The sequence below is a fragment of the Mucor velutinosus genome (genome assembly GCF_035048745.1).
Source record: "Mucor velutinosus strain NIH1002 chromosome Unknown tig00001563, whole genome shotgun sequence".
In the NCBI taxonomy this organism is placed as follows: domain Eukaryota; kingdom Fungi; phylum Mucoromycota; class Mucoromycetes; order Mucorales; family Mucoraceae; genus Mucor; species Mucor velutinosus.
The window spans coordinates 4,657,941-4,682,367 of record NW_027041904.1 but is presented as its reverse complement, the minus strand read 5'-3'; the positions used below and the strand labels follow the sequence as shown (position 1 = coordinate 4,682,367).

Sequence of the window (24,427 nt, the reverse complement as noted above, 5' to 3'; positions counted from 1 at the left end):
ATCGTTTTTGTTGCAAAATTCTGTCATAGGAACTTGCTACTTTTAAAGTTCGAATCAAGGCACGATTCAAAAATGGATGAAAGATTGGAAAAACGTGGATGCGATGAGGTTTTTTTTTTTTTTTTCATATATTCGAAAAAGAAGTTATTGGGAACGGAGGCACCTGTCAGAATCTACACTATGCCAGGAAGAATACATCTTTTTTTTTTACCAAACAGAACTGTGACGATATCACCTTACACTGCATTTGCATGGTGATAGCCTTTGATAGGCAATGTCTAGATTGGAGAATGTCAATAAATTATAGACGAAGGAGGTAATACGGAAAAGGTATTTAAAGAGGATATTGACCATGAATGGGAAGAATTAAAAATATGAAGAATGATCGTCAAGAACGAAGGATAGAGTTTGGAAGGTTATAGTGAAGAGCTAACGACATATCATGTATAGAAGCAAACAAGGATTTGAAGCATTTCAGTGGTGAATTGAAATCAGCCAAAGATTTTTCACAAAAAAAAAAAAGTAGGATACGGATCGTTGGTGAAATGGTCAAGCGTACAATATCTACAATATCTTGCAGTCGCTTTAGATATTTTTGAGTTATGGCCAGAAAAGCCTTCATCAAGACTTTGTAAAACAGACATTGATCATATAGTGTGCTTTACTCTGAACGACAACATTGGCTGCCGGAATAGTTCCAACACTCGAATTCAACTAGACTGGTGTGTCAGGCATACTTTATTATAATTCAATTAATGCATATATCGGATGTTGTGCGTAATAGCATATGTAAATTAGTGATAAAGGAGAGGAGTATCTTATATATGGTATTTTTTTTTATATAGCAGAGGCAGTGGTGATAGTAGTAATAGAAGAAGTGGCGTTGATATTTGTTTCGTGTCGTTGATGATCCATTAAAGATCGTTGTGCCGATAATGCTGTTGTCAAATGCATGATATTACGTCGATTCTCATCTTCATCACTGCTATCCTCAAATGAAATATCATCGCTATCATCCTCATCATCCGTCTCCGTAGCCAAAGCGTCATGCTGTTGTTTTGCAATCAACTTTTGATATCTTTCCGTCTTGATGAACTTGGGCACGGAATCTTCTGCCATCATTCGGCACACATGGTCATTTACTTTGCCAAACAGTTTGAGAAGCCTAATGAGGCATCTTTCTGGAGAAATACCACGAATAGTAACAATGCGTTGCTTAATGCCATTTGAAACTGAGGGCGGTATGAGCAGCAGTCGGTTGGATGCTTTACTGGATTTGACGGGCTGATTTGTTGTAAGTGTAGGATGGTTTGTTGGTGCCACGATGAAGTAAGGGTTCTTGAGTGGCATTGATCCGTTCGTTCCTGGAGCTGTATTTGCTGTTGTTCCTATCGCTGCAGTTGAGTTGACAACGACAAACACAGTGTTGACATACTTTGTGATTTCTTGGTGTAATACGTGATCAATATTGACATCGGCTGTAGCATCATGTCCCAAATAGGTCTCGTAGATCGTATAGCACTCTGCAAGCTGCTCTAACACGGTCCTGTTGTTCTGTTTTAGATTCTTCAATAGTCTATTGTGTGACACCCAAAAGTTGATATTTTCCTCACTGTAGTTGGAACGCAAAAACTCTCTAAAGTACAAGCGCATCAATGGTGTTTCCAAGATTTGTGTGAGGCGAGTCCATTGAGAGTTTTCCTTGTTCACGCTAGCGGCTGCGGTATTGGATGCTGTGCTGTTTTGAGATGCTGTGGAGTCTGTGATGGACATACTCGGTGGACGTTGAGGAGGATGCCTTTGGACTACTACGCCGCCTTCCATTGAGCTACTATCCTGAGAGATAGATGACTGGGATAAAGCCTGCTCAATCATGGCAGTTGCAGAGTCATGTCGCACCATGTCAGTAAGGCCCAAAGTGGTTTGATTCTTTGCATTCTCTTTATCCATGGAGTCGTAATAGTTGTATTTTGGCATTGTTGAAGGTGGTGGTGGCACTAATGGGGTTGGCTTACTGACACCACGGTGAATAGTCTTCTTGGTGCTACTACCATCTGAATCCAAGGAGAGGCCACTGCTGTTGCTTTGATTGTCACCTTGCATCGGCACTTCTGCTGTAGGCAGCTTCCAACCAGTGACTACACAGCCTCTTTCAGTGACATAGTAAACAGCATTGCGAGCAGTATGAAATGCAATCTCATCTTCCTTGGTGCCATATGTCTTGTCTGCCTTGTTTAGTATTTGAGCAATCCAACCAAACAATAGAAATTCAGCCGCAACACTTTCAGCCTCCTCCACAGATGTTACAGTGAGTCTGTTACATAGCCATTCGATGCAATGAGAGCCCATAAAGCTATACTGAAAGATACCAAAGCTCTTTTTCTCGACACCTCCAACATCGTCTATCAACAGAGCATCTCGAGGAATGCTAAACATCATTGCTTTAAAAGCGGCTGTCATGTTTGGGCGAGAGAAAGTGATCTGATCATCATTATCCACCATGCGATCCAGTGTAATGATACGACCTCCTGTGCTTCCGGAAGCCCCTGGAGACATGTAAGGCGCATTGAGAGCTGCAATCAGAGTGTCTGTCATTTTCACTTGTGTCGAATCAGTGAATTCCTCCAGGACATATTTGCCTTTGAGCGTTGGGCACCACAGACCTTTGTCCCTAATGCTCCAATTTGCGGGGTCCGTGGCACTGACGATCAATCGAGCTGACAAGAACTGCTGAAGCATGTGCTTCGCTGTGCTGAAGTTCATAATGAATGTAGTAGTGGTTCTCGTGGCAATTTGACGGGATGGGTTGGCTGGATCAGGATTGCGATGGACATGAGTAAAGACCAGGGATTCCATGACTTTGGCAGCTTCATCTGTCGTGAACGTATATGGATAGGTGCGAAACATGACTCTGTGATCTTTGAGTTTGATTTGGAGCAAAATTGCAGCAAACATGTCATATAGATCCTGAATAAAGGTTTAGTCTTGCTTGGTTCGCAGAAACATGCAGCATGTTGTCCTTACTTTTGCAAACGGTCTGCCAGTCTTTGTCACCCGCATCATGGATGTGTAGGTTGCGAAACTGTTGTCTGTCTTTGGCATTGATGTGTGGATGTAATTGACAATGAAGAAAAGAAAACAACAGCCATAACAATCAATCAATTAATACAAATGCAAATTTTAAGGAGGCCTTTTTTTTTTCTCTTTGTTGTGATTATTGAAATTACCATATTCAATGTGTTTTTGTCATACAAATCAACAGCCATACATCAAGTTTTGTGCTTATATAAACATTTAAAAAAAATCAGCTCACCTTCTTTATATAGCTATTTTCTCTCGCTCTCAATCAAGATCATATATGTATCATACACTGACCTTTCAAATGAAAATCCTGTAATACATGAGAAAAATAAACAAGTATGGGGTTGGTAATCGTTTGCATTGGACTGGATGCTTCCAATTGAAGAGCACAATCGTATGATTTATTTTTATACAGCTCTGTCGTGTCTATAATAACCTCGTTTTCCGGGAAACCATTGTTTTGGTTGCTCAATCAAGCAAATTGACTCCTTAGAGTGCTACATTTGTACCTGTATCTTGTCAATGTGACCTACGAGATCAATCAATATCGGAGTCGAATCAATCCGCTGATGAGCGCCGTGTTTCGAGAAAAATTATTTCAACCCTTTTCCAGCATCTTCTACTGCCATCAATCTTTATACGAATATGCAATTCGGTGATGAAAGAGAGCACACTTTGAGAGAAGTGGCTTCATTAGGCAACGTCAAGGCGACCCTTCATTTAGCTCATTCTGGCGTCAACCTAAACTCGCAGCATGCCATGAACGGCTGGTAAGTCATCATCTACATCAACAAGGTAAAGTAGGCTTCCAATGTCCAACCATACAATCCATAGGACAGCTTTGCATTGGGCTGCGCATAGAGGCCATGAACATGTTGTTACAGCCTTATTAAGAAGCGGTGCAGACCCGCTTATCAAGACTCAAAAAGGACAAACAGCTCTTGATTTGGCTGCAAATCATGAAGCTGCTGCTGCCGTGTTACGTGCTGCTGTAGGTGACAAGGCAGATATGTCTGTGGGACCTGAGCCAGCTCTTCCTATTGTGCCAACATACATGCAAAATCCTGATTTAGAAAAGACTTGGCTGTTGCCTGAAGAGTTCTCCGAGAATAAGGTTGAAAACATCTTGAGAAAGCAAAAGGCTGCTGATTTGGTCAAAAATCCTGATCAAGAAGGTTTGTGTCGATTGCCCTTGGGGAGAAAGTATATATGTGTGTGTGTGTGTGTGTGAAACTGATCCCAATGACTAGTATCTCCATCGACACCAGCTACATCATCCGCTTCAGTACCATCATCATCATCAGCAGCAGCAGAAGAGAGAGAAGTGCTCGTGTATTTGTCGCACCGTCAAGATGATAGTCTATTGGGATCTGTTTACTTGAAAAATCAATCAATTGAAACTGCCATTGAAGATATTAAAGAGGTATATCATGTGGGTGGAGGGTATGGCGATTACAAGGATGGAAACACTCACCAAGTGCGCATTTCCAGGAGCTGGATGGGCTACCTGATTCATTCACAGTTTCTCGCCATAATGGTAAAGTCAGTATTCCCATTAATCCCAAGCAAATGAGCAAAAGATTATTAGACATTTTCCGAAATGAGAATGATGTGTTGATTGTTGTTGAATCAAAGCAATAAATTGTATAGTATGTGTGATAGACAGGACACCTTTTTAAAGAGAGAAACCCGGTTTTCGCTGTACCATTGCGATCAAAGTTCATTGTTACTTTTTGCATCGCATATTCAGTTGAATCATCTTGACGGAAACCTAGAGTAAAAGTTTGGCTCGTTACTAATACCCAATCGCTGAAAGCCATTTAGCTTTAGGGTCAGAACAAGTGCAGCTACATGTCTTCTTCGAATAAACAGTGAAAGAATCCATCAATAAAATGCTCATTGTTCGAATAATTGGTTCAAAGTAACATTCGATGGCAAGCCTATGTGTAGACCAAATGCAAAGACGTGTATTCAGTGGGTAATGAAGAACTCGGCGTCGTTTGAGAGAGAATCCATTGGTTATTTGTATCGATTTTAATTCATGCTACTTCATAACCGTGCACGCGTTTAGGTTTGGTAAACAATGAGTCACTCTTGGGTGAGCAAGAAGTTGTGCTGAGTATAAATCAAACAGGCAACAAGGTAAGCATCCAGACAATGCAGGATAATATTAATTGACAAGAGGATACAGCGCACAGGACAGGTCAATCAATGAGGGCAATGATATTGGAAGATTCTGAAAAAAAAAGGGAAAAGCAGGGAAATGGAAGATAGAAATCAATTGAAATATCTTGGTGAGATGTTCAACAGCATGTTGTATATCTCATGCTTGGTGTAATCATAGGCCAAAAAAGCACCAAAGCCTTTGAATTGAGCTCGCTTTGCAGCCAATTGATTTGGGAACGTTAGAACTCTTGACAACGGCCAAGTTCACATATTTGAAAAAAGGATTCAGGCAAATGACAGGCTTCACAGACAATGATGTAATAATTGTATTGAAGTTTATGTTATTGCACTCTTTTGGAAGGCCTGCCAGGTTTGTTGTAAAGCTGTAGAACCAGGTTCATAACGACGTAAAAGTGCGTAGCAAATTCCTAAAAACGAACACAAGCCAGGATAGATAGAAGGGGTACAAGTTGGAAGTAACCGAAGAAGAGGGTTCTAATAACGTTGGATCGGACCATCATCCATTTACAACAATAACAATATACGATCATCAACGCAATTTAACAGTATTAACAATTTATCCCAAAAAATACTTTGACTTGAAGAAGTTCTAACCACCATGCTGATAACACCAAACATTCAAAACTTCCTGATAAATGCGTTTCATCATGTCTAGTGGGTTGTCCCTTTTAAACCAATACTGTATCAAATCTTTATTTATAACATGCACAATGCATGATGTAGGAAAGCGTCTAATGTTTACAACAGACTCCATAAACTATGAACAAGCTTATTTGTCATCGATGTAATTCGTTCACATCATTTGCTTTCCGTTTAGGCCTTTTGCAATACTTAGTATTTACATTGATATGCATTATGTAATAGCAATTGATGTTCAAGTCGAGGGTAGGGTTTCATCAGCACTTACATTTCAGTGGTGGTTTGCTTAGCTAGTGCTATGCTCATACGAGTGAGAGTTTCATACATTATTAATAGTCAGGCACAAATTTAGATCAAGAAAGAAAGGCTTTGTGTTACATTGTGGAGGCGTTGTGTTTCGTATGAGTCGTGCAGCATTTAATAATTATCTCTTATGGCGAGTCAAACTAAAGATATCTTGCCCACATGTAAAGGATCAAACAGGCTTGAGGAATCTTTGTCGCGGTTAAATACTAGGATACCAATAGCATCTCCCCACACTGACTACTCAATGCGCTCAAGCTTGGTTCTTTGTTTGTTACATTAGGTTTATTACATTAGGTTTATAAGAACGTCGGGTTTGCAGTTTAAGTAAAAAATAGAGATCCGCCTCTTTGGGCCTTGCAGAAAGCTTAATATGATGATTTGACAGATAAACGGTTAAGGACATGACAATATCAAAAGCGTACACCCAAACTTATAGCGCTGACTGCACATGATGCCAATGTTTGATTTGATGAAGTAAAACGGCGGTTTTTGTTGAATTTGTATATAAAGGACCATTCTAATCTCTTTTTATTCATTAAATACATACACCTTTTACAGCTACCTTTAAATAACATGTTCCCCATCAATGAAAAGCGCCGTCGAAATATGCTTCAGAGGTTCCCGATCCTACTAACCACTTTTGCGTCCCTGATTCCTCTATGTGGCCTTATCAACTTTAACAACAATTGGGTCCACTCTGTCGCTTTCATTGTCATTTACTCGGCCATTTGCCTCATCGAATTGGCTTTGCTTTTCTCTGAAAAAAAAATGTCTCCGTGCGAGCTTTATGTTTACTCTGTCATGCTAATCTGCACCTTTGTTATTACCACGGTTTACTTTTAAGATCTCTACAACACTGGCCAAGACACCAAACAAGACTTTATTTGGAATACGATGGCGCTATTTGTTGCAGTAGTAGCAGAAATCTACCAAGTAATTCGAGATCTTCGAGATTTTGATGGTTTAGAAGATAGAAGAGATCAAGATTGACTCAATTGAACATTTGCCTCCCCTTATATCCAGCACTACATACCAGCACCACATACCAGCCTTCTACCAACTCTATCTTAACCAAATAAATTTACATTTGCATTATTGAACAACTGTTGCATTTCTACGCATATGAAATAAGCGTCCTTACCAATACAAACACAATCAAGCTCTTGCCCCCCATTTTACAAGAAATATCCTAAATTGGCTCTTGTTCGCATGCTTGAGCCAATAGATTTTGTTCCAGGACGCGTGAAAGGTGATACGAAAAGCTCGTCTGGAATATGTAACTGTGGGTCTGGCCTTCTTTCTATGCCTCACATCAGATAAGGGTACATATCACCCTTGCATTGCCTCCAACTAAACAAAAATATGCACATCACAGCGAAATTTAGGCGCATCTCAGCCGTGATTTCTCACGCTGGAAACCGTTTTAGACCGCCAGAGTGGCACCAAACAATTGCTCTTAACTAGCATTTACCGCCAAACACTTTTGCTGAACTTTTCTGGAATCGCCAAAATTCGACAAAAAACCATGAGGGGTACCTCATGGTTTTCATTAAAAATCAAACGATCGAGTTTTTGACCTTTAAAATGAAGACTTTTACTATGGTATCTATTTAATGAAAATGTTGCTCTCGATCCAACGCAGCCCCTAAAACTTTGTTTGCGATATCTTTTTATAGAAAATCTCGACATTTTCGCTATAAACCTCATTTCATACTTTTAAAAATGGCTCAATACCGTTATTCAAAACATTGAATTTATTTGGCACCATTTAATGCGCCTTAAAAAGCACTCCAGGAATGAATTAAAAAGCATGAGATGATCATCACAGCTTTATAGTCGAATCCCGCAAAATAGTTAAAATAAAGTCGAATTTTGTTAGATCTGGCCAATCTTAAGATAATAAAAAAAAAGTCGAAGCTGAATATGATTTTGGCTGGATATGCCACTGTTGTTTTAGAGGTAAACATTGTTTTTGAAGGCTCGAATGAAGGGGATTGCGCATTGAAACGCACTGCGGCATGGTATAGATTTGTGATGTACAGAAATTAATCAATCGAAAATACCTATACAAATGCCAGCCCTAACGCGAAATGCCATACTATTTATACATTATACAGTATTCATTTACTAGTCGATCTATCTCGCTACGCTCGATGTCGGCGTCGCCCTGTGGACTCTCGCCAAAGACATTTTAAATCAGATATTATAACATTTTGGTATATCAAGTAGATTTTATACAACTAATTACTACTAGCTAGTAAAAGAAAAGTTACGTTAGATTTAGGAGGAGGAAAGGAGGTATCTCCCTCAGCGACCTTTTTGCTTACACTGATATCAAACAAAGCCAATTATCGGGACAATATGAAAGGAAATTCAAATTTTATGCAGCATTTGCACATTACAATCGCCATTTTCTTATTGTCATATCATTCGCTGCTGCTGGTGCTCTTAATAAGATGGAGACATAAAGCTGGTCATAGTAAATACAGGATTTGTGTAAGATCTACTGCGACTTTTTTGAAATATTGTCATTGCAAAAGACGCCTCCATAAGGCAAAGTTCTTCAAAAAAATTATTTGAGCTAATCAATTGTCCTTGCAATTCCATGATTCCCAATTAATCAGCATCGCAATCATCATTGTCACCAGCAGAAAGGCATTTAGGTCAGCCAACAGCAATACCACCGCTAAAATTGATTCAAACTCAGTTTATTTTTTTCTCTTCAAGATTGGACAGATTTCGTTTTTTTTCGACTTCTTTCTTCTATTTTGTGATATTCGGCTATATAAACTGTGATGATCACCCTATGCTTTCTAATACATTCTTGAAGTGCTTTTCAAAGTGCTTCCAATGGTGCTAACTGTTGTAAGTGTTTTGAATGAATCTATTGAGCAATCTAATAAAATTTGAAATGAGGTTTTTAGCGAAAATACTCAGATTTTGCATATGAAAGCCTCATAAAAGTGGGTTCAGAGGTTGCTTTGGATCGAGAGAAACATTTTGATTTAACATATACTATAGTAAAAGTCTTCATTTTCAAGGTGAAAAACGCGATCGTTGGATTTTCGATGAAAGCCATGAGGTATTCCTCATGCTTTTTGATCGATTTTTGACCATGTTTTTTTTTTGGTTCAAAAAGTTGAGTAAAGGTGTCAGAAAGTTACTACTACTCAAGTGCAATTGTTTGGCGTCATTACGGTGGCTCAGAAAGGTCTACATGTCAAGATACGAAGGCTTGAAAGCTGTCTAACTTGGTTATGTATTGTTTTATAGCTTTTATTTGCACGGCATGAAGCACATCTTTGGTAGCCGAAATCTTCTGGAAGGGCAGTTCTGCAGCCTGTGCAACTTCCAATTCGAATAAGAGGCATATTGATTTTGGCAAAGCTAATTCATGCTGGTAAGCTTATTAACAATGGAAATGGACACCCAGATTTGCTACTTGAATACTATGGTTTTGCACTTTTGCTTCGCTGCAATCAAGCCCTCATATTATAGATCAATGTTAACAAGTGTTGGATTAGATACGTTATGTTCTTCCCCCAAGCCTCCCCCCCTCCCCGTTGCTGGCTTTGCCGGTGGTTTTATTCACCTTGTACGGCGCACAATTCTTTAACATTTTGAAAGGATATGATTGGCTTGTCTACTTTTTTTTTTTTTTTTTGAATGTATATAGTGAAGATCTAATGACCTTTACCTCGATAGTATGGAGTAGAAACGAGATCTGAAACAAACAGGTGAATCTGCATTGATCTGTGGTTAAAAGTTTTTATTGTCAAAATAGAAATAGAGAATGGAAGGGTATTCTTCTATCAAGATATAGAATATTTATACATGTGCGAGAAAACAAGGTAGAGAAAGAAGAAAGAAAAACAGCTACAAGATGATGGTACATAATAAATTCGCCCTCTGTGAATATAGAAAGCACTTTTATGTTTCTGATGACACTTCAGTAGCATAATGATGGTGATGTTGATGGTGCGACTTTAACATGTCATTGATTTGGTCTTGTTGCTGTTGACTGTGCGCTATGGTGTCAGCAGCGGCAGCAGCAGCGATTTGAATACTGTCGGCCCAATCACGCAATCCATTCTGCGATGTTTCTGTGGTTACTGAGGGTTGAGGAATGACAACACTGGCCGATACTTCTTGGCGCAACGAAGTGGTAGATGAAGTACTGGGACTACGGGATCTAGTAATGGAGGAACTGCTGTTGGAACGAATAAAGTTGGTCAATCGTTTCGTTACAGAGGCTGCTGAAGATGCACGAGGTCTGTTGCTTCTGGGAGGTAAAAGCAGCATGGATGAGGGAGAAGGAGAGGATGGACGAGGAGACGATCCAGGAGTTCTCGAACCTGTTGCAAAACTGGATGGTTCTTCTGTGATGGGAAGTGCTGGTAAATCAGGCTGATTTTTGAGCAAGGATGAGATGGGTGTTGATAATGAAAAGTAGTCTGTAGCGATGGAAGTAGAGGGTGGATAATCCGATGCATTTGAGTTGGATCGTCGAGAAAGCGGTGAAGGTGTAGCGATGGTGGGTGATTTGTATGGGCTGCTGGCACAGCTATCGCTGTAAGCACGATGACGAGCAGAGGTGGTAGTGGGCGCATCATTCAAACCATCCATGTCAATTCTGACCTTGTTCAACATGGTACCGGCAGGCTGTTGAGAGAACATGGCGAGCAATCTATCATTTTCATGCGTCCAATGCGCCGAACACAGCGTGTATTCCAGCGCCAGGGGCTGACCAGCTCTTCGTTCAATGAAACGAGCTCGCGTAACAAAACTATCAAAAAACGGGCCTTGGCAATAAGAGCAGGTATCTGCGCGAGAAATATAATCTTTGATATGATCAGCCAGCTGATTTGGGATATTTTGTTGAGATCGAACAGCGATACGAGCGCACGTTTCAAACAGGGAAGGTGGATTGTGTCTGAGGTCATAGCTGTATTCGTGCTGAAAGTCGCACTCCTCTGTGATTAATTTTCGAAGCGATCCAAGAGCAGCAATCTCAGCAGGCAGTGATTTGAGTGGGTTGTTTGAAACATTGAGTGAAATCAGGTTAACCAAATGCGAGAATTCTCGAGGGAGCGAGGTGAGGTTGTTGTGATTGGCAATAATAATCACTAATTTAGGTAATTGACCAATGGAGGAAGGCAGTTGCACAAGCTTGTTATGGCTCGCATTCAAGGCTTTGAGTTTGGTCAAGAAGGCAATAGTGTCGGGTATCTCGTCAATGGCATTGTTGGATATGTTGAGCACACGCAAATTTTTGAGATAGCCCAATTCCCGAGGCAGGCTTGTCATTTGATTGTTTGAGCTACACATCATCATTATATAAGTATTGTAATTACACAATCGATAAACAAATACGGCACTTACAGGTTGAGTTTAGTCAAGCTATCGAGATAGCCTATACTTGGGCTCAGTTTCACCAGCGACCGAGCAGACAAATCCACCGCCATAGAAGGACCTGTGAGACGTCTTGGTCTTCTCTTTGTACCTCCCGGAGTCACTTCACCGATAGTCAATCTGGACCATTGTTGAGGAGAGCCGTTGTCTGCTTCGTTGTCGTCCTTTTCAAACTGCAGCAATTCTTTCTCCATAGGGTCTTGTTGCTCAGAGGTGTTGTAGTGGACTAAATCTGGGTAGTATGTTTGATCAATGTATTCCAAATCCTCTGCCAAGTCTTTTCGGACCAATGACAATCTCTTTTGTTTCTGACATTTGGAGCATGATTCACCAGTAAGCGAGACCACCACCTCATTGCCCGCCTTGAGCTTGTTGCATTCGTGGCAAATGGACTGCAATTGGTATAAATGTGGATTAGCCAACACAAAGTCCTTTTGATTTGTGTCCATGTCTTGCAGTGATTCAATGATGTCGCCGTTTTCTTCGTCGTGCGCATGATTCACATAGCCAAATGTCAAGGGTGCATGTTCTCTGCTTGATTGCTGACCCATCTTGTGTATGTGCGTGTGTAAGCGTATACAGGTATTGATATCAAAGAACGAAAGAGAAAGAAAGAAGGAAGAGAAAAAGGAAAAACAGGGTTAATATAAATAATCTTTTTATAGAAATGGACATCTGGGAAGAGGTGGAGCTTCAAACCAGACCATCACACACCATTGCCATCTGTTGGTTATGGGCAAGCTAAAGACAACAATGTCCATTCATATCGCACCTGTAAAATCGCTTTAAACTCTTCTTAGAAAGGCGCCCTTTTTTTACGTTCGTTTGGACATCCCTTGTGTAGGTAGTAGTATATACACAAATCGCAAGATGGTTTCATTGCATGACAATCCTTCTAGACAGCCATTCTAATATACAACACAATAAAACATCACCTGTAAGAGTCGCTCGGTACCTTATTCGTTGAAAAAAAAAAAAAAGGGTGTCCTTTGAGAAAAAAAAAAAAAAAAGCTTAAACTGATTCAAGTTGCCGTATATGGAACTCGAGATAGGGTGGTGTGATATGAGATGCTTTTGCGCGAGATGCTCCTGAAGCGTCTAGTATAGCGGCACATTTGCTAGACGCTAGCTACTTTTAATTCGATTGGCTTCGTACACTCTGGCAGCCAAAGCCAAAGAAAATCGAGCTAATGATGGTGTATTTCATGGATAAAAATGTGTAATGGATACATTCAAGCGCAACGTGTCCAGAACCAATTGACTGAGCAAGACAATAGCAATGTACTCTGTGGTGGATCGCTTCACCCGCGAAGGATTGAAAATGCCTCCTTGTATGTTGGTGTAAACGCTACTCCATTTAGCGATGCTTCTTATTGATGGATGAGCCGTATCAAATCTCAAAGGATCCAATGATGAGAACAAGTAGCCTACACACAAAAGAGGTAGATGCTATAATCCACCAGTGAGTTTGCCATGATCCCAGATACAGCCCAGCATATCCACTCCTTGAAAACGAGTGGTGTACCTCCTTCCCTTTGATTTCAAGCAATGATGGCTTGTTTCAAGTTTACATATGGTGACTGTCTGGTGTCCATGAATTGGGCTGCTTATTAGCAACCATCGCAGGATTCCCACTTGCATTCTTACTTTTCTCTTTATCCGACATCTCTCTCTATCTTATCTACACCAACCTTTGACCAGCAGCAGCACTCAATGGAATGGAGGGTCTAATGGAATTCAAAAAGCATTGCTTGTCTAAATCATCATTCAACTCGATGCTTCCAAATGGTACACGACAGCCGCCTAAGTCAGTTGACACTACTCCACCTCGCCGCACTGGATACACTTCTATGGATGATCTAGTGCCACAACGATCGCGAGGAAAGCCTAGTAAACGACCATCAGCTACCAGCAGTAGTCCGTATGTGTACACTGTCTACATGTTGGTAGGAAAGATGCTAACCATCTTGTTTGCTCTAGTCAATCCAATGTGCAATCGCCGCCATCTAGCATGAGCCATGTCCATCAGTCCATGTATGTATATATGCTAGCCATCTCAGTCAGTGAATGATACTCATCCTACACTAAACAGGCCAGTCCATTCCACACCATCCAACACTGATTATACCCCTTACAGCATCAGCAGAGATGCACAGCGCTCCTCCGTTTCATCTGATAACAACAACAACAGCAGCAAGAACACACCGGATATATACACTGGGCCCATGACACCCACTGTATCGAGTTCCACTGCCAACTCCAAGCACAAATCCAGAGACGGTACTATCGATTCACTCACATCTGTCAAATTGAAACCAGCAGGCATCAACTTTGAAGAGCTTAAATCAGAAGCTGTCAATTTATGGGACGAAGGTGTAGATGTCAAGTTGGTGGACGCTAAAAGCAAAAAGAAGACGGAATGGTTGTCCTCCAGTGCCTTTTTTTCTGACGATCCTGTGATAATGTCATCTTCATCCAACACCAACACCAACACACAATACAGCACGCCATTTGACAGCGCCACATCCGTGGATCAACAACGACCCAAGCAAACATATGCTGGTATTGTGGCAGATAATTCGCCTGTGTGGGCAACTGATGTAAATAAACAGGCTTCTTCTGAGGCTTTAGAATACGATGCTTATCCAGCACCACCTCCACCCCCACAACCCGCTTCATCATCCAGTGCGAGAGATTCACCTGCCTGGGCTAAACAACCGCAGTACGTGATTGATTGGACTTCCTACGAGAACGGCACCAACACGAGAAGGTTCTTCAACAACCAGCAGCCAGAACAGCACGCATCATCAGCATCAGCATCAGCAGCGTGGATGCCTCAAAATGTCGCTCATCCCGTGCAACACATGGCTCCTATGGTCATGGTGCCGTCTCCCTATATACCCATGTCAGCCAATGGCTATGCACAACATCCAGCACAGCAGCAGCAGCAAGTTGCGTTGCATGTCATCACACAGGCTGATAGAGATTGGATGCATTGCTTTTACTCTGTCATTACCAAGTTCAATATTCGCACTGTGGTGAATTCATTTCAGAAAAAGATTGATGGGATACTTCAACGCTCACTGCAAGATTTATCACCTCGCTCCTTTGGCCTACTGCTAGAAGCATTGACTGTAGTGATGGAATACGAGGCCAATCTCTCGGTATTGGAGACAGCGCGCAAGATCAACACACACTGGACTACCTTTAGCTACTACTTTGTCCGCTTCATCAAGAACTATGCTACACTACCAGACGATATCAAGGTCATTCTACAATTCTCAGTAACCATGTCAAGATTCTTTCCCAAAATCTATCAAGATCTGCCTATGGATGATATACTGCGCATCTATGAACACGCCAAAGGCATCACCAACCAGGATCTGAATGCCGAGTTTTTGAAGCAGTTGCGTTTATTGAAGGTTGTGTCCGTGGAGAGATCCAGTGCAAGAGAAGGAGGGCTGCATCGTGGCGAATTTAGGAGTGAGTTGGACTACAGTTTGCCTTCTTTGCCTGTGGCGGATAATGTGGTGACTGAAGTAATTGACAAGGTGAATCCACTGCGAAATTACGAGATCAAGAAGGAAATCACTATTGCTAACAAGCTGCACAACCCATGGCCCAATGTCGACCTTGTCAACTATACACTGTTCCACTTTTTGATGCTGCGTGACGAATTTGTGGGTCCTATTCAAGCGGTCATCAAGGAGCTGCTCAGGGGTTCTAATTCCAGCAACATCTCTGTGCCTGAATGTGCTGTCTACGAAAAGACGTTGGCCTTGTCTAGCACACTGTCGTTCCAAACCTCGGAGCCTTGCATTGTATTCAAGTTGGGCCCTGCTTTGGCTACGGATCACGTCGTCTCTGATTTCGAGGAAGGCTCTTTGGTTTTGATTATGCCTGAAAAGCGGCCTGCTGCTGCCAGTCCTTCAGAGCAACACGCTGTCAAGAAACAAGTTGCCGAGATTTCCATGATGGGTCAGGCCGTGCGTGCTCAATCCAGTTACACACCCAATGGTCAGCCACTGCGTTTGGTGTCTATCCACATTGACCGTGATGATATCCACAAACTAGACTTGAGCCATCGCTACACAATCATTACTTGCAAGAACAATGCCAACGCCACCAAGGCGGTGCTCAAGTGGCTGTACAATGAACACTTGAAGCTGGAAAAGAAGCACTGGTCCTCTGTGCTGACACCTAGAGTGCTGGCTGCCAAGAACATCCTGTCTCAGGCACAGATCACTTGCTGGGATGAAGAGAATTACGAACAAGCCATCATGACCAATGGCGATACGACCCCTGACTATTTGGCTAGTGCCGAAATTGACATCTCATGTATCATGACACGCATGGGCAACTACCGTGCTCGGCCTGGTGAAGACATTTGGCCCGCACCTACCTCACATTTGGAGCAAACCATTCCAGTAGCACGACGCACTCCCCTGTATAACGTGTCCCCTAGTCAGCTCAAGGCCATCAAGTTTGCATTGACGCATCGCATTGCTGCCATCTCGGGTCCTCCTGGCACTGGCAAGACGTTCCTGGCCTGCAAATTGGCTCAATTGATGAGTGAAGCACTGACCGCTGGACAATTCCATCAACCCATTCTCATTATTGCCAAGACGCAGTCGTGCTTGGATGACATCTTGAAGCCTCTTGTACAGCATATCCCTGACGTAGTGCGATTTGGTAGTGAGCCTTATGAAGAGGTACTCAAGAGCAAGTGCGCAACACAGTTGGCTGCACCTGCCATGTCGGATAACAACTACCGTCAATTCCAAATACTGGAACGTCAGCTGACCTCATATCAAGCCAAGTTGCAGACCTTGTTACAAGAGCGAACCAAGATTTATGCGCACTGTCCTGCTATACTGTCTTCTGCTGTGCCACCTCCTTATCTGTCTGCCATGAACAGGGCCTACAGTTTGGAATTCCACGAGGGTGCTGCCTATCCACCCACACACGACACGTTGACACTGTGGAAGTCCTGGGCTAGTCAAGACAAGCTCACTCACATCTATCGCAAGACTCAGCTGTCTCTGTCTGAATGGAACCATGCCCAGTGGACGTTAGAGAACGCTTATCTCAAGAGAGGGGGCCGTGGCATTATGCCTATACTGGATCCCAACGTGCTTCGTGCTCGATTTACGCATATGGCAACCAATTCTCCTCAAATCTCGTCTATCAGTGATGCTGTGAACTGGCCATTTGACAGTTCTGCTGGCACGGGCGCTCAACTTCGCTCTTCCCTCCTTCAAGTGTGGCGACGTGTGCCTGCTGATCAAGTGTGGCACTTGGAGGCTGATAAAAAGACACAACTGATCAATAGCTTGGTCAAGGTCCTTCTCTCGGCTATTGACGCTGAAATTGAAGACATTTTGCAACAGCAACTCAAAGCAGCACAGTCCTACGACGAGATCTTGATTCAGAAATGGACTTATCTGTGTCGCTTCAACCGTATCATTGGCATGACCGCTGACGTTGCTGCTGCTAACCGTGAGTGGGTCTCTACCTTATGGCCTCGTGGCGTCATCGTGGATGAAGCCTCTGAAATCCTGGAATCGACCATTGCCTCTATCATTATGGGACCTCGCACTGAACATTTGATCCTGCTGGGTACAAGTGACAACTTGTTCAAGCCTCGTATTACAAACCCTGCATTGGCTGGTAATCCTCGCAACTTTGATGTTTCCATGTTTGAGCGCTGGAAGGGATCCAATAGTGAAATGACCCCGCTAGAAGAACAGTGGCGTATGCATTCTGATGTGGTGAGTGTCATTGACAAGTTTAACTGTAGCAAGGCCACTACTGAGTCTTCATCACTGATTACGGCGCCCATGATCACCTACAATGAAAACATGGTGGATGGCAAGCACCCTAGAATGGAGGCACTCTATGGTATCACGCAGCGTGCTTACTATGTGGATTATCAGTCCAGTGAAGACACGGAAGCAGACGCCTTTTATTCCAAGCTGGTACACACACAAGTCAACAAGGCAGAGGTCGAGGAGGCACACTACGTCGCTAGCCTTGCCGTCTATTTGAGCCAGCAGCAATACCCAAGCACAGGCATTGCTATCCTGACAGTTTCTATTGTGCAAAAGTACTTGATTCGTCATATACTGCGTGAAGAGATCCCAAAGCGAACTTGTTTCACAAAGAACATTGCTAAAATTCACCTTGACACCATTGAGCAATACACTGGCCGACAAAACAACTTTGCTATTGTATCCACTGCTACACCAGGCCACTCGTCATCTAGCTATGATAATGTCACTCGCGCCTTGACGCGTGCTCGCTATGGTTTGTATATCGTGGGTAAGCCTGGAAAGGATCGTGTGCATCGTCGCTGGGATGACTTTGCCAGCTTTATGAAGGACAGTGAATTGTATGGTCCAGCCATCCAATTGACTTGTGCCACACATGGTAATTCCTTGTATGCTGGCCATTGGCAAGACTTTTTGAAGATGAAGAACGGTGGTTGCCAACAGCCGTGCGCTACCTTGATGACGGATGGCCATGTCTGTAAGGAGGAGTGTCATTTTGGTGGCCATGATCAAATCATCTGTCAAGAGCCTTGCAATCGACTGCGACCCTCTAACTGTACACATGCCTGTGAGAAGAAGTGCTTTGAATGCTCCAAGAACGGTATCTGTCCTCCTTGCTCTGTAGAAACCACAGTGAAATTGCGTTGCGGTCATACACATGTAGGCATCTGTCATGAATTGCAGAATATGAATCGCATCGAGTGTCAAGAACAAGTGCTTCATACGTTTGCCTGTGGACATGAGGCCATAATCAAGTGCTGTCAATTGAGCAGGGCCGACGAAATGAAGTGCCATGTGCAAGCGGAAGTCCAGTTGCCTTGTGGACATACTGTCATGAGTCGATGTGGCGTGGAACCAGTGTGTACTCATGTGTGTAATGCTGTATTGGAGTGCGGACACAAGTGTCACTCTATGGTAAGTTTGAGCCATTCATAGTACAAAGGGCAAGTGTATATTAATTTGCGTGCTTTAGTGTGGTGAACCTCATTCGCATGATCGTAGTGAATGCACTGCTAGTTGCTCCAAACAGCTGATTTGTGGTCATCGATGCGCTAAAGGCTGCAGAAACCCTGATGACCATACAGAACGCTGTGCTGAAAAGTGCAACTATGTATGCTCCCATGGATACAAGTGTAGTCGCGAGTGTTACAAGGATTGTATTCGCTGTATTAGCGAGTGTCCTTATATTTGCAAACATTACAAGTGTACCAAGAAATGCTATGAGATTTGTGATCGACCCCCTTGCAACCAGCCATGTAAACGTATCCTCAAATGCTCGTAAGTAGTGAATGTCTATATGTTGCTCGAGTGTTGTCACTAATTGATGTGGTAGTCATACATGCTCTGGTTTTTGTGGCGAGCCCTGCCCTCCTTGCGCTACCTGCAACGGTGATCTTAAATGTTCTATTACTTTGCGTACCTTGTCTGAATTTGAGGAGAATGAGAGAGTCTATATGCTCCCAGATTGCGGTTGTGGTAAGTTGGAAGATCTATTTCAATGAAATCATAGCTCTAATATGATTCTCTAGCTTTCTCTGCTGAAGGGCTCGACATGTACTTTAAGAATCAAGCCAAGAACGGAGAACATACGGCTGTCAAGGTCTGGGGCTGCCCAACCTGTCAAAAAACCATCTACACTGCTTTGCGTTACAACCAGTACGTCAAGACAGAGATCAACCTCGTCAACAAGATCAAGATGCGTTTGGAAAAGGAGAGACAGCAATTGACGCCTCAAGAAAGAGACCAAATTGTAAGCGCGATGAATGATGAAACCAGACAGCATGCTATTCACAACATGGTCGGTGGTCGTTGGTTTGTATGCGAAAATCAACATCCTTACTATGTTGGTGAATGTGGCGGTGCGACGGAAGTCTCGAAATGCCCAGAGTGCGATGCACCTATTGGCGGAACCCAACACAAAGTAGTAGAGTCAAATCGCTTCTACGGAGAGTTTGACGGTTCTGAGAAACCAGCTTGGCCTGGCCAACCTGGGGCTGACAGCTAACTCGTGTAGTCTTGCTTATGTTATAGTATCAATTTCAAATAGAGTAATGTAGTATAGTCTTGGATTCTCTGGGCAGGCTATTGTAGCATGTTATGACTTTTAGTAAAAGCTGGATGTGAGCACCTTGGCAGACATGCTGATGTCAAATGCGTTTAAACATTCAAAATCCTTATTGGCTTCAATGCAGTGCTTTTAGAGTATACAGGATGAAAATAGCTATATCTCAATTATAATGGTATGCATTCATTTGAATAATTTAACCTTACACAGGTGCTCATGAATTCAGTGAACTGAGAGCGGAGGCATAGTGACGATAAAGCCGAAAGAAAGGAAACTCTTCATTCTATCAGCTTGAGCATTACCCTTTATACCTTTCTAAGCCATTCTCTGCGTAAGTGCCTGAATCAAGATGGACGCATAAATTTCAATATATTTATTAAACTATTCTACAATTACTTCCATAAAGCATTGACACGTTTTCTGCGAACCATAGGCCCAGTAACCCAAATACCAACAACCAGGCCAGTGATGGTCAATAATAGCTGGAATTTGGAAAAATCTTCAGACAGCACATCAAATTGCTTGCTGGGGGACGATCTGGTAAAGAAGGAGTCAATGCCATAAGCAAACACAAGTGCAGTTGATTCCAGCAAGGATGGGCTCGTGATGATGGATTTGACACCGGCTACATCTAAGCCATAAGTCAAGAAAAGACGCTTCTCATCAGGAATGGGGCTATAAGGGAAGAGTTGCTCCTCTTGATCTTCCTTGGTTGGCTTGTCTTTGGGTCTACGAGGATCAAAGAGTCTCTTGTTGACGCCCATGATTTGATGCGTAGGGAGGCCGAAAAGGATGTCTTTGGTGGAAATGCCATTGCGAGTGATGGTAACGCCCATGGTGGTGACAGGGTAAGGGAAGGCGAATGCAGATGAGAGCACATGGGGTTCAATGTTATCAAATGATGAAAAGTTGGCTCTAAAGAGGATGTGGTTAATATATAAGATGTTCAACTACTCTGCTAACGGTTACCTTTCAACACGCTCATTCTCATGCTCGCCTTCAAACAACTCCAATACAGCTGTTTGATAGCCTCTTGCCTTGGCGTCGTTGCTCCAAAAGTGATAGACAAACCAATTCTCGGATTGAATGACATGAACATCATTGTGCTCTACATCGACGTTTTCGTGGACAGTTTCATACAAGATGGAACCCTTGACGGAATCCATGATGCGGATCTTGATCAGTTTCTTTTCGGTGTTTTTGGTAATCAAAGCAAACATGTGAGGGTTCAAATACTTGTAGAGGACATTACGATTGCCCAAAGCACGTCCAAGAGAAGCGACCTTTTCGTTGGGCTGCTTGTGGCTCAAAGCAACCGTCTTTTCATCTTGAGGCAAGTTGAACTTCCAGACAGGCTCCACCTTGAGACTTCCTCTGTAGCCTTCAACTACCTTGAATCCCTGCATGTTACCATCCGCATTTTGAGTCGAGAAGTAGAAGGTGGGCAAGAATTCAGAGACAAACTTTTGCTGAGAAGCCATGGTATCAGGGTAAATGTAGACACGGCCAGATCCAGCTTCGTAGATGGCCAAGATATGAGTACGCTCATCAGGATCTTCGATGGGTAAGCGCATGACCTTATCCACACCAATGTTGGTAGCAACGACAGGCTCAAAGAAATCAGCAATCTCAGGGATGGCAGTAATGTAGTTTTCACCAGTCAAGGCATTCAGACGAACAAAACCAACAGCTTGTCCGCCCATTTCATCGTATGTATTGCCCACAGCGACAATGACAGGAGGCAACTTGACAGCAGCAGCGCGGACCACATGAAGTTGGGTAAAGGAAAAGGCGTCTACATAGCGACTCCACACAATTTTACCGTTACGAGATGTATCTTGCGCAATGATCTTGCCACTGTTGGTGACAGAGATCAACAGCTTGCGCAGACCAAAGTTATCACGGTACAGAACCTCGGGCTCTGTCTCATTCAACCAGCAAGATTGAGCTTCCAAATTAGTAACCTTGTTGTTTGCGTCCTTCAAAGTAGAGCTAGACATGCCGACAAAGTGAGAGACGATCCAGTTGGGCAAGCGACGAAGCTCTAATGTGTGTGTGCTGAGTCTACGAATATAGCGGGAAAGGGGGCTTTCGGCAGCTTGTTCAGATACAGTTTCATCGAGTTCATCAGCCATTTGTGTCCACATCTTTTGTTCAGGAAGATCCAAAAATTCAGAGGCTGCGATACCACTCAATGCTTCTTCCCGAGACCATACAATGGAGGATTCGTTGTACAAAAAGACAGAAGACCCATCAGTAACCACAAACAGACGGAAGGGATCCATGCTGATCAATTTGATATAGTTGATGTCGCCGCTCAGTGAGAAATCGTGCTTGATCTTGAATTCTTTTCCTTCAGGCACAGCTTGCACCTTTAATTCTTGAGGTCCTGATTTGACGGCACGGATAGTAGATTGCTTGAAGAAGTCAGCGCCTCCGTAGGCAGTGTATTCTCCATAGTACTCGCTCAATTTCAGTGTCTTTTCTTGGATATCAACAAGCACAGATGCTGAGAATAACGTCTCCTCGTCATCTTCAAACTCTGTAGAGAGGATGAATGAACCAAGCTGGGCATCATCACCACCGAAAAGGCTGATCTTGCTAGGCACAAACTTGTCTGCGGTAGGAAGTGATTTGACAAGTGATTTGATGGAGACACTCGAAATATCCTTCTTGTTGATGGGTGTCCATTTCAAAACATCTTCCTCTGTCCAAAGCAAATAGTCACCAGTGTAGGTTACGTCTTCATAATTGGCGCCGCATGGGATCTTAAATGTGGAAGAGGTCTCTCCAGTTGTTGCATAAATCACATTGATGAGGAAGAATGGTGATCTGCTATCATCGTTGGGTTCAACTACAACATAGATCAAATCGCCTCTCTCAAAGGCTCTCAGTCTTTCAAATACTTGACTAATATACGAGTGAATAAAAATCGTCCAAATATCCAATACAAAGACACTTACGCTTCGTTGGCTTCTCTAGTCCAGGTCCACAATTCCTTGCCATCTTTCGATAGTCTAATAAGCTTTGTTCTATCCACAAATACAGCAACATCTCCATTATCCCATACAATAGGCTTGGTGTTGCCATAACCCTCGTTCTCTGCGGGTGTTTGCTCCCATATCAATTGGCCGTTTGTATTGTTCCAAAATTGTGCACGTTCAGGGTTGCTCGAAATAGTGAGAATGCCTACAGCACTATCAGCGCATGTACGCTTTAATCGATGCCCAAGACGTTACCTGCTTCTGTTGCTGCAAAATGGTCCAACTGATTATCAAGCACCTGTCTCCATTCTACGTTTTAGTTGGTTGTAGGTGAGTATTGATTCATGTTGCATAGATGTATCTCTTCTTACCAACTGCGCCGGTGTGCGTGTTGAGAGAGGCAATGATGTTTCTTTCAGAATACACTGCAATGTGATTATTATCCAGCTTTACAGCTTCACGGGGATGGCCAACCCAGGTATGATGCCTACATGAGTATATTAGATTTTTCGCGTTTCCGTTTCCATGACTCGATGAACTTACCAATCGAATAATCCAGCTTGGTTTTCATATATAGCAGTTGCTGGCAAGGCAACGTGTAATAGTAATAGTCCCAACAAGAGAGTGTTGAGGATATTCATCATACTTCAATTGAAATATAAAGTGTATACAAAGAATTGAAAGGTTAAATTACGTTTTGAAATGGTTATTTAAAATGTAGCGGCTTCCCAATAACCAAGTGTGTCAAGATGATTAGCCATTGCTGAATCTGAGCCAACCCTCCCAGAGAATTAGTTTTAGGCACTTTACTTGCATCCATTATGCACAGGATAGACTGGCGTGCTTTTTCATTGAAACTGACGGAAGTGTTGCTCTAAATTAGATATTGTTATCAACTGATGCAGCACTATTAAATCTACAGAACTCGATGAATGCTTGGGCACTGCATGCGCAATTAAAATACGCTTTGAAACTGCCGCTTTTGATAATGATTTCGCAGATTGTAGTATACAGACAAGCCTGCTTTCAAATATTTTGAAGGTTTTCCAAGTAAGCAAGTACTAATACTGCACTAGTTTACCTTTAAAAATATATATTGCGTAGACTCAGAAATTAATGCAGCATTAGTTTTCTTGTATCTATAGGGCTCAATAGATCAGCGCTTGCCAAATTCTCGAAAAACGATTGCTTAAGGCTAACTTTTGCTACAGTGGCGCATATAAAATTCTTTTAATGGGCTATTATTAGTCATATCACGCCCTAAGTTTATTTTATAATAGGCTTGAGCACCTCATAGATGCTTTCGTGGTATCATAAGAAAAAAAAAACCTGTTTTTGCCACTGTAAACTTCAACTCGTGGGTCGAAACCCCGACTTTAGTAAAGAAGTATCGTAGGTGTCAAAACGAGATTTCATTTTGTAGTAGAGCGAACAAAGAGAAACAAAATTCAATTAATACTGAAGCCAGGTTGAGTTGACAGTTGGACAAAGAATAGCGTTCAAGAATTGCTCTGATTATATTGGTTACCTTACACTTCCTCACTTAATAATTTGACAACCAACGTAGCGACTGAAAATCCGTCTATATGTTTAGCAACCGTCCTTCAGAGTAAGTATAGAACGGTCCTGATATAAAAAAGACTCTAGCTTCAACGTGGAGCTTTGATTAGCTGCTCCCCCTTTTTTCGTAAATTGTGCAGTAC

General features: G+C 42.5%; 5 protein-coding genes across 5 annotated transcripts; 2 read left to right on the top strand and 3 right to left on the bottom strand.

Moving 5' to 3' along the window:
• Positions 1-837: 837 nt before the first annotated feature.
• On the bottom strand, positions 838-3,102 carry ATC70_010160 (uncharacterized protein; the record flags this gene model as incomplete). The annotated part of the gene is made up of 2 exons (XM_064829380.1): positions 838-2,967; positions 3,025-3,102. 2 exons carry the CDS (start codon positions 3,100-3,102, stop codon positions 838-840), a joined length of 2,208 nt encoding a protein of 735 aa, XP_064686582.1.
• A 624-nt stretch (positions 3,103-3,726) lies between these two features.
• ATC70_010159 (uncharacterized protein) lies at positions 3,727-4,722 on the top strand (the record flags this gene model as incomplete). Its single annotated transcript, XM_064829379.1, has 4 exons — positions 3,727-3,851; positions 3,916-4,256; positions 4,332-4,504; positions 4,573-4,722. The coding sequence occupies 4 exons, from the start codon at positions 3,727-3,729 to the stop codon at positions 4,720-4,722; spliced, it is 789 nt and encodes a 262-aa protein (XP_064686581.1).
• A 5,421-nt stretch (positions 4,723-10,143) lies between these two features.
• Positions 10,144-12,176, bottom strand: ATC70_010158 (uncharacterized protein; the record flags this gene model as incomplete). The annotated part of the gene is made up of 2 exons (XM_064829378.1): positions 10,144-11,533; positions 11,596-12,176. 2 exons carry the CDS (start codon positions 12,174-12,176, stop codon positions 10,144-10,146), a joined length of 1,971 nt encoding a protein of 656 aa, XP_064686580.1.
• A 1,224-nt stretch (positions 12,177-13,400) lies between these two features.
• Positions 13,401-19,680, top strand: ATC70_010157 (uncharacterized protein; the record flags this gene model as incomplete). Its single annotated transcript, XM_064829377.1, has 6 exons — positions 13,401-13,546; positions 13,606-13,659; positions 13,718-18,590; positions 18,649-18,953; positions 19,009-19,151; positions 19,205-19,680. The coding sequence occupies 6 exons, from the start codon at positions 13,401-13,403 to the stop codon at positions 19,678-19,680; spliced, it is 5,997 nt and encodes a 1,998-aa protein (XP_064686579.1).
• A 452-nt stretch (positions 19,681-20,132) lies between these two features.
• On the bottom strand, positions 20,133-23,368 carry ATC70_010156 (uncharacterized protein; the record flags this gene model as incomplete). Its single annotated transcript, XM_064829376.1, has 6 exons — positions 20,133-20,655; positions 20,710-22,650; positions 22,704-22,929; positions 22,980-23,033; positions 23,096-23,211; positions 23,268-23,368. 6 exons carry the CDS (start codon positions 23,366-23,368, stop codon positions 20,133-20,135), a joined length of 2,961 nt encoding a protein of 986 aa, XP_064686578.1.
• Positions 23,369-24,427: the final 1,059 nt, after the last annotated feature.